The sequence below is a fragment of the Doryrhamphus excisus genome, linkage group LG10, assembly GCF_037039965.1.
Source record: "Doryrhamphus excisus strain RoL-2023G ecotype Guam linkage group LG10, RoL_Dexc_Guam_v1.1, whole genome shotgun sequence".
NCBI lineage: Eukaryota > Metazoa > Chordata > Actinopteri > Syngnathiformes > Syngnathidae > Doryrhamphus > Doryrhamphus excisus.
Window position 1 is genome coordinate 13,395,580 of NC_136366.1, and position 10,212 is coordinate 13,405,791.

At 40.5% G+C, this 10,212-nt stretch overlaps 1 protein-coding gene across 1 annotated transcript in view; it reads left to right on the top strand.

The window, feature by feature from the left end:
* gnaz (guanine nucleotide binding protein (G protein), alpha z polypeptide) overlaps positions 1-9,871 on the top strand; it is a 28,415-nt gene extending 18,544 nt beyond the window's left edge. The window contains exon 3 of the mRNA XM_058064399.2: positions 6,691-9,871. Coding sequence (XP_057920382.1) covers positions 6,691-7,035 — 345 coding nt within the window. The 3' untranslated portion in view covers positions 7,036-9,871. The remainder of the gene's footprint in view (positions 1-6,690) is intronic.
* Positions 9,872-10,212: the final 341 nt, after the last annotated feature.

The window sequence follows — 10,212 nt, forward strand, 5'->3', positions numbered from 1 at the left end:
TAAATACTAGCACAGGCGACACAGTCGGGGTGCATGCTTTGACAAATTGTCACCCTTTTGTGTGCAGCAGTTCAGAGAGTAGGAGCGTTACACCGTAGGGTGCCCTCATTGTTTCACGACTGTCTTTCTGGCTCCCCGCTGATGTTGTCTAATAGCGGACGTTTTTTATGAAATACGACACCGTTTAAACAGTGTTTGTGACTGCTTTATTGCTTTTACTCACAAGCTAGTCGCATTCATCAAAACTGCTTCAGTTGCACAAAACTATTCCTCACCGTGCTCATTGCCACACAATGTGACGCAATGGAGCTGAGAAGCAAACTTCTCCTTGCCATTGTTTCCCTGCCCATGTACCGGATCACGCAAGACTGAAAACACGCCATAATTACTGTGCAACGTTTACCCGCCTAACCCATTCCCAGTTGCATTTTCCTGGTCCCATCCTTGTCCTCGTAATGAATCGGTTTCCGTGGTTACCGTTGCCTAGCAACAAGCCAGTCAAATGCTCCTAATCCAGCACTGTTGACAGTGAGCTGTGACTAGGGAAAGAAGAGAGGATGAGAAGGAAGGAAAAAAGGGGAAAGGAGGACAAGGGAGGGGGCTGCACAACAAACAGCATATGTACATACATGTATTATATGTGCATGTATGCATGTGTTGAACACCGGCGCACCTTTGCGGAGGGGAATGTGGAACCAGATTATGGATGCACGATGCAGGGTTTAAATGAAATTGCTGATGCTGAACAATTGCAGCAAATAGCGTGTGATATGAACGACCAGCCAAGACCTAACATCGTTATGAACGTTATGAAATATTAACCAAACAGCAGACTGTGGTGTAATCACTGTCCTCTATGGTCTCGGTTATAATGCAATCAATCTACCACGTGTGTTGTCGCAGTTGTTTTTTCTTAGCAGGTACAAGATACGATGATGAAGACGACACGTTCCCAAAGCAGTGACTTTGTAAATAACAGACCCTCCCTTTTAACCTCCACAAAATGATTTCTGTTGTGATTGGCTGGCAACCAGTCCAGGGTGTACCCTGCCTCGAGCCCGAAAACAGCTGGGATAGGCTCCAGCACGTCCGCAACCCTCATAAGGATAAGCGGTATAGAAAATGAATGAATGAAAATGATTTCTGATTATGATCAGACCCATGAATACAGTATGACGCCAAGTTATTGGAGTATCATGTAAGCCAGGGGGTGTCCAAAGGACCGTATACTGAAAGGAGCTCTTTAATATTTTGTAACGTAGATATGCTAAGAGGTTATATAGTTCCAGAAAAAATGACATGGCAGATTTGTGATATGTGAAAATATTAATATCAACGTTTTTGCCGTTTTTTCCCCCCTTTTAACATTTTTTTCCCCAACATTTGAATTATAATAATAACTGAATTATTTTGGTTCATAATATTATGACTTTAGTACCACAATATTATATTTGTATATTAAGTCATTAATTTTCTACCGCTTATCCTCACAGAGCCTATCCCAGCTGTCTTCGGGCGAAAGGCGGGGTACACCCTGGACTTTTCGCCAGCCAATCACAGGGCACATATAGACAAACAACCATTCACACTCACATTCATACCTATGGACAATTTGGAGTGGCCAATTAACCTAGCATGTTTTTGGAATGTGGGAGGAAAACAGAGTACCCAGAGAAAACCCACGCATGCACGGGTAGAACATGCAAACTCCACACAGAGATGCCCAAGCGGAGATTCAAACCCAAGTCTTCCTGATTCGGTATTAACGTGACTCTCCTAATGCTAACACATTATTATGTCTACTGTATTGGATAATATGAGTATAAGGGCGACTATAGGGGTGTTAGTTCATGTCTAGAGGGCTCTAATAATGTTAGTCCATTTATCTTTGCTATACACGCATGCATGGGGAGAACATGCAAACTCCACACAGAGATGGCCGAGGGTGGAATCGAACTCGGGTCTCCTAGTTGTGTGGCCTGCACACTAACCACTCGGTCCTAATTTGAATAATATGTAATATTATGACTTCTTTTTTTGAAATTAGAATATAACTATTTCCTCTTAATATTTTGACTTCATTCTCAATTATAGCTGTTATTTCAACTTCCTTGTAAGTAGTTGTAAGTATGTAATATTTGACTGCAACAGTAAGTGATGACATGATACGACGTTCTTGCACATTGTTACTGTTAACCGTCCTCCTCTTTGTGAAAATGCCTGCTGATATGAAGTCACTATATTTTAGCTGCTGCAGATATTGCCATCTGGCGTACACTCCCTGCTGTGAAAACACAAGCCAGACTATGCTTTAGTGTTCCAAATCATACCATGCTGAGCTGCTCTGCACTGCTTGGTGGAAATGTGACTTTGGAGATCTGGAATCGCTCTCCTTTTTTTTTAAGGTATGTTTTAGTTTTACCAGTCTCCGTTGTACCTGAAGCACATCACATGTGTTTTTGTTGCACCAGTGGAAAACAAAAACATATTCCGATCTTACCACAAACTTAGTTATTAGTTGAATTTAAGACAATAAAAATAACATTTGCTGTTTGTTTTCAAGTCAACACACAGCAGCTGCAGCAGTGTTGATGCCCACATTCACAAAGTCATTAGTAATTAACAGTCAGGGAAAGGGGAGTGGTGTGAATAATGCATTTTTCTGGAGAATGGCACAAAAGCAAGGAGAGTTTACATTCTGTTTTCATTGACAATTAAGAGGAAAGTATGCTACCTTAACTTTTCACAATTATATCTATCATGAATTACATTTTCCTATTTAATTAATTATAAAGATGGAGCTTTGTGACTAAATAATCCTTTAAACCCGGGCTGCTGTGAAAGCTCATTTGGGGTTGCAGCAAAAGGTTACATGCAACTTTGGATTGTCATAATGGCAGCCTTTTAATCATTATCCAAAAATAGCCAACTCGCATCAAGGTTGTACTTTGCGTCTGCCTATTGTTTGCCCCCTGGATGATACGGTGTGTTGTCGGTGAAACGTGGCTGCCACGGAACTGCTTCTATGATGGGTCGTGTTGTGACCAACTGGTTTTTAACATGAACGGAAAATAGCATCACGTCGTGCACGCTGCCTTCACGTGAGTGCAGCAGTAAAAAAAAAAAAAAAAAGAAAAACACAGAAACACATGAATGGCAGCTGCCTCGGCCAGCGGTGTAAATGAGGCTAAATGAACAATTGCACCAAATCTACACTGATGATCAGGCATAGGCTGCTATTAACACAAAGAGAGTTCAGGGGTCCTCCTCAGGGCTCTACAGAGCAACAACCCCACCCCATCTACTGAACAGTTTACAGCTTCTTAAAACTCAATATAAAAACGAGCCAAATGAGGAAGTTTTTCGAACGGCTCTTTGAAAGAAACGGCTCACCAATATTCGCCCATAAGAGACATAAATCCCATCTCTAATGATCAGGTTGACAACGGTTGCAATCCTTTGCCTTTGCCATAATCCCAGTATCTCCCCCTCCCCAAGATGCTCAGATCTTGTGATTCGCTCGGGGCGTTGTGTAATTCCTGTAACCTTTTAAACAACAGTCTTCGTCTGACAAGGTCCCAGTCACAAGCTACTGGCCCGTCGCCACATGTCAGCAGTCGTACCGAGAGGCTGTGTTGATCATCACATGAGCGCAAAAATGTATGGGAGCAAATTAATGCCAACATACCGTGTATACAGTTCAGTGTATGCAGCCTTTGGAACCACAAACAAGATTATTATTTGCTGCCATATGGTTTCTGTTGAACCCTCGGCTATCTCTGTGTGGAGTTTGCATGCGTGGGTTTTCTCCGGGTTTCCTCCCACATTCCAAAAACATGCTAGGTTAATTGGCGACTCCAAATTGTCCATAGGTATGAATGTGAGTGTGAATGGTTGTTTGTCTATATGTGCCCTGTGATTGGCTGGCGACCAGTCCAAGGTGTACCCCGCCTCACGCCCGAAGATAGCTGGGATAGGCTCTAGCACCCCCACGACCCTTGTGAGGATAATGAAAATGAATGAATGAATGTTTTCTATTGAGTGGGTATCTTAAAACAGAACAACTGTTCTAGCTATGGGCCATGTAGGCAATTAACTAATTAATTATGTTGGACGACGGGGGGGTTATGATTTATGGCTGTTATTTTACGACAAAAATATGAAATAAAAAAAGAGATAACTGTGACTGACTCAAAATGAGTTAGTTTAGCCTTGACTGCTAGTTAATTGATGGTGGGAGATTACAATTAAGTACCATTATTTTTGTCAACAGAACTAGAAATCACAAAGTCAAAGCCTTCACATAATATAGTTCCAAAAATATTTTTTGTACAGAAACACTAGTCGTGTAAATATGTAAAGTGGGGTGGGCACCGAGCGGGCGCCAAAGCAACGGTCCGCCGAGGGCATCATTCCAGCCAGAAACGCCACCGACTGCATCCTAATACTCCACTACTTAAACGGCTGCAGGACATCCGATGTTCCATTTTAAGTAAGCTCCCTAGTCATTTACAGGGAATCAACATATGGGCCTTTAGGGCATACGTAACAATACAGCAACAGTTTTAATGGACATAAAACCTTGTAAATGTCACACAAATGACGAAAGCGGCTTGTACTCACTCACAAATGAATAAAATCATTGTTGTTATCTTTCGACGGTCCTCAAAATAGGTTGGCCGCTAATTTCATGCAATCATTCAGTTGTACTGTTGTCGACCTGGAAAATGACAAGTACCGTAGGTTGTACCCAAGTGGGCAAAAATGTGACTCACACATGATAAAGGCCAGTAAATAATTCTTTAAATGCTGCTTGGTCAGATGATGATAATGCAGTCATCTGAAACAAGTCAATAATGGCATTATGTCACGTGCAGAGGAACAAACTGTATTTTCTTGGCTCTGATGAGTTGCATGATGGTCTGGGAATGTATCTATCCCAGATACATGGATACATTATGAGGGCTTTAGTGTCAAAATAGGTGTATCCCATAATGTCCATTGTTAGCTAGCTCATATTAACTTGTTTTCTTGTGTTATAATGCACAGAAACGGGAAAGAGATATGTGTTCATAGACAGAAGCAGCATTACAAGGCCATTTTCTCAACCGAAATGCATTATGGGAACATTTTAAAATGTTGTTTCTTTAATATAAAACTCGTATTGATATATGTTTATATATTTCGGGAGGTATAACGTTTGGGTGTCAGTTGCTGTGTGATGAGTTTAATCTTGTTTGTAGAGTAAAACCGTGAGTCTGACTATTATCTTGACTTTTTTCATAGCTTATGATTGGCTCCTGTCAAATAAAGATTTTCACTGATTTGTACGCCCCATAATATTCAATTTTATGACATGGACATGTGCTGCTTATATAAGCAGAAATAATGTTTTTCCTCTAAATGTAGTGGGTGAAAGTCAATTTTCTTGACTTTAGCTAAACTTATACACTCATGGCTTACAAGTTAATTACATTCTCATCTAAAAAGGCAATATAAGATGCTTCCTTGACAAACTGATCCCTTCTACACATGATGAGGAAAAAAAATGTGCGTGGGTGGTGACAGAAATGCTGCCAAAGCTTTTCTTATTGTGTTACTTGACATTAGGATGTGTTGTTTATCACAACATTTTGAACAGCACTTCACGACAAACAGTAGTTGTGTTGGAAGTGTCTTGTCCAAACTTTCTGGCAAATTTATACTGTACAATAGGGGTGTCCAAAGTATGACCCGGGGGACATTTGTGGCACACAGCTTGTTTTTTATTGGCCCGCGACACGTTGTAGATATAAATTTAAACCAAGAATGTAGCACAAATGGGGAAAATAGAGGAAAAAAAAGGCAAATGCAAAGAGAAGAAGCTAAAATATTGATGCTAATAACTACCACAAAAATAATCAGCCGTTTTACAAAAAAATTATATTTATCCCGCTTCTTTTGATTTTCAGTATGCAGCTCCCCGGTGGAAAAAAGTAACAATGGAACATTAAGGAGTGAAACAATAGGACACAAGTGCTAGCTACACTAGCATAGCGATGTGAGCTCACGTGCTAACATCACAGTGACATTTTAACAGCTTGTTTATGCTTGGTTAGCCTATTTGCTAAAAAAAAAAAAAAAAAACCCAAAATGATCAAACTCTCACATCTGTGATTGACGGATACTTGACAGTTTTTTTTAAGACGTGTAGCGAAGCTGCTTAAAATTTTTTATTATTTTTTTTTTTAACAAAGCTGTCCTCTTTGGTTTTGGAGTCTCATGTCGCTAGGGGTGGGTCTGAGGTGGTATCATGTCCACAAGGAAGGAGGGTTTTCTTTAACTAAATAACTTTTGAGCACCTCTCCTCTCAACAAGCTAGGGCAATGATAGGTTTTTCTAACGTTTAGGGCTCATAAACAGGCTCTAAAAACACCTATCATCAGTAAAACGTTAATCTTGTATAATACAAGAGCTTTAAAATAGTCATCTTTTGCATTCTTAAGTCACAAAGATGGCATATTGTATCAGTCAAGTCGATTTTTATGACTTGGACTTGAGATCCTGCTTTGAACCGAGATGGTCCCGACATCTGCCTTAATTCACCAAATCAGCGTGACGTTTAGCTGAGATTGCGCATTAGGTCGGATTAACGTGTGCGGCCTTCAATTAGATAATGGGTCTTTTCTTCCATTCTCCTGTCTTTCTCAGAGCCGGATGGCCGAGAGCTTGCGCCTCTTCGACTCCATCTGCAACAACAACTGGTTCACCAACACGTCGCTCATCCTCTTCCTCAACAAGAAGGACCTGCTGGCGGAGAAGATTAAGCGCATCCCGCTGACGGTGTGCTTCCCCGACTACAAGGGCCAGAACACCTACGAAGAGGCGGCCGTCTACGTGCAGCGGCAGTTTGAGGACCTCAACCGCAACAAGGAGACCAAGGAGATTTACTCGCACTTCACCTGTGCCACAGACACCAGCAACATCCAATTTGTGTTTGACGCCGTCACGGACGTGATCATCCAAAACAATCTCAAGTACATCGGATTGTGCTAGGAGTTTGGTTGGCGGGTGGGCGGTCGCGGTTTATTGAATGGTTTTATGGGATTGTTGTAGTAAAGCGGAAGGGAAGGATGACGGAGGATTGAAATGCTTTAGCTGAGGCCACAGATGCACTGAATACGAGTATGCAGAGACACCCAAATACACCTTTATGTTTGTTCACACACAAGATGTTTGGATGAAGAGACAAGCACCTGACAACAGTGGATATGTTGGACACTTTCCCCCACCTGCCTGCCAAACCTAAGACTACCAAGCAATTGCCAGGTGACTTATTTTGGGTTTTGTTTTATTTGCCTGAGGACATTTAATGCTGCTTTACAGGAAATCTTCTTGGGGGAAAACAATTTTAAAATTTCCACTGTAAGTGTACGTTGACGCTTGTGGTTCGGTACTCTGGTCCAGAGCTAAAATATAAAGTGTGTACCAAAGTGAGCTAAATCGGTTTAACTCACTTCGGTACACACTGGTCTAAAGGCTGCGTAGTAAATAACATATGCATAAAGCAGGCGGTTCTCTATTTTATGAACTGAAACCAAAAACAGATAAATAGATATATTAGATAAATAAACGATATCTGCAACAAATTAAAACAATTTCCAAGTTTATGAACTCAGTTTAAAACAAGACCGTTCAGTCTGTGTGTGTGATTGTCAAAAAAGATGAACAAAACTGAAAAAAACAATTCACACACTGGTCTTTCCTCATTTCCTACCATAAACCCAAGGGCTATGTATGCTTTCTTGTATTTCCTGGCCTTTTTATTCCAGTAATCGTAGTTTGTTTTCATTGCATCCCATGTCTTCTTACGTTTTCTTTTCATTGGTGTCAGAAACCTCGCCATCACCCATTCTCCGTCACCGGTGTTTCTGTGTACGGTCGTCCCTCACCATTGTGGTTCGAACATCGATCCTTGACTGTGATTTTTCAAATCTTGAAAAATATTGAACGACAAGTCATATGTAGTATTCTGGTCATTCTGGACATGATCTTCACAATGCATGGAGTCGATCATAGCATGTGGTAAAAATGTGGTAAGTTCTCGGCTTCTTACTTTGTCCATTCTTCCCCACTCTCTATAACACCCTTTCTTAAGTTTAGAATAAATACATTGGAGGCTAACTAGTTAGCTCGCTAGCCTGCTATGCTTACAGCCATGTCCCTGCAGTGATCTCGTAATGTGGTGTAAACTAAAATAACAGCTGGTTAATCGTGGTATTTAGAAAGTACATTGTCATGTTCTACCAACAAAAATTACATTTATTGATATTGAATGCTAAGGAAATTCGCGGAAATGTACTTATCGCGTTGGGTAAATGATAAACCAGCGAGGGATGATTGTACTTCTGGGTTGAATTGGCAGCCTGTTGATTAGTTTGAAGGCTGGAGGCTTATGGATCATTCAAGCATAAATACCATGCATGAAGAAACTAATACTGATACTGGCAAAACAGCCATTAGGACATTGCTATAAGCAGACGATAGGTGAGGCTGTTTCGAGAAGAGAGCCGTCAGACCTTACCGCCCAAGGAAGGAACGCAATGACATCACTAGGGAAGTACGATGACATCGTAGTTCAACCAGAACTGCGATTATCAATACCATGGTGACTGCTCTATTGGACGACAACACATCAGAAAGGTCTACAGTCTACAGCACAGAACCAACCTCACTACAGACCATCTAAACAGACACTGAACCCAGTAGATATCATTTTGGTTTGGACTATTTGAGTTCCGTTACGTATTTCATCACAAAATCTGCCCAATGAAGTCTTTATTTTCTGTATAACCTTTGAGACAAAAATCCCACCACCAATGCTAAAATAGATTTTAGATCCGGGTACGAGTCACGAACCACAAGTATGAATGAGGGGTTTCTTGAGGGGGAAATCATATAATGGTCGGCATGATGTCATAGGGTTTTTGCCTGAAAGAGGAAACTGCCACAGTTAAACGTCGAACTTTTCTAAGCACTATTTCCATTTGTCTCCACCTAACTTCTCTTAACGCTGTTTCTTTTCCTCTATTTTCTTTGGCTTTTTGTGCATTAAAGTAAACAAAAAATAATATATGTCTGTTAAACCTGCCCTTTTTTTATATATAGCAGGTCACTGGCGTCTATCATACCGGGAGTGTTACACTCGATAGTGTCAAAAAGTATTCTCTACCATAATTCCAGCAAAGACAAAAACAGTGCCAAGATCAGTTTGTAAATAAAAACAGACAACATCATGGTTCTTTTTGGTTGGGTTTTATGGGGTGGGGGATATATGTTACAACATGCATGATTTTTGTTACTTTGGGATAGTACTAGTCTATTTTCCTTGGAATTCTGTTTCTCTTTTTCTTAGGTTTGAATAATATATTCCCACAAAATATATATTGAAGTCAATCACTGTGTACGATTGTACAGTTGTCAAGAGAGGAATCTATTAAAGAGTTTATCCATATAAATAAGGATGTTATGATGACGAAAATATGATGACGGTAAGGTAAATCAAAATGAGAGGACGGTGGAGAATGTTCAACACAAAAGTTCAATCTTCCTTGCATTATCTAAGTGGAAATTGTCCAACAGTCAGTATCATGTGTAAATATACTGTACGGTGCATTCTTTGTCAAAACAAATACGAGTGGATGAGTTGGGAGAGAAAGAGAGAAAGAGAAGGAGCAGTCCTTCTCTTATGCTTTCTTTTCACTTAAGATGTGCAAACAACTCAGCTAAGGGCTTCACGCTTGACAGGATGTCCACTTCAAGAGGAAAAAAAAACAATTAAACTTAAATGAAAAAGGACAACTATGAATAAAACAACTTATGCAAATTTTCACTGTGTTGTAAATGTGTTTTTTGGCGACAAAAAAGCTCATTTTGTCATTTGGTTTTCCATAACTATGCAGCATCAAATGAACTGAAAAAACATGAAACGGGAAGTGTTTGTCCCGGCTGAACAATGTAGCTGCCGGGGCCAAGTCTAATTGCCACATGAAGTATGCAATTAAATTATTCCTGAATAAAGGTGGCCTCTCTGTGATGGGGTGACAACATACAGCGCCATGCAGGTCAATGATTATTTGACAAAAAAATCATCAGCTGCAGTGGTGACTCTGCTTTCCCTCCCAGTGCTCACGCTGTCTTCATTTCTGTCAAGTGAATCACGCCTGCGGATCC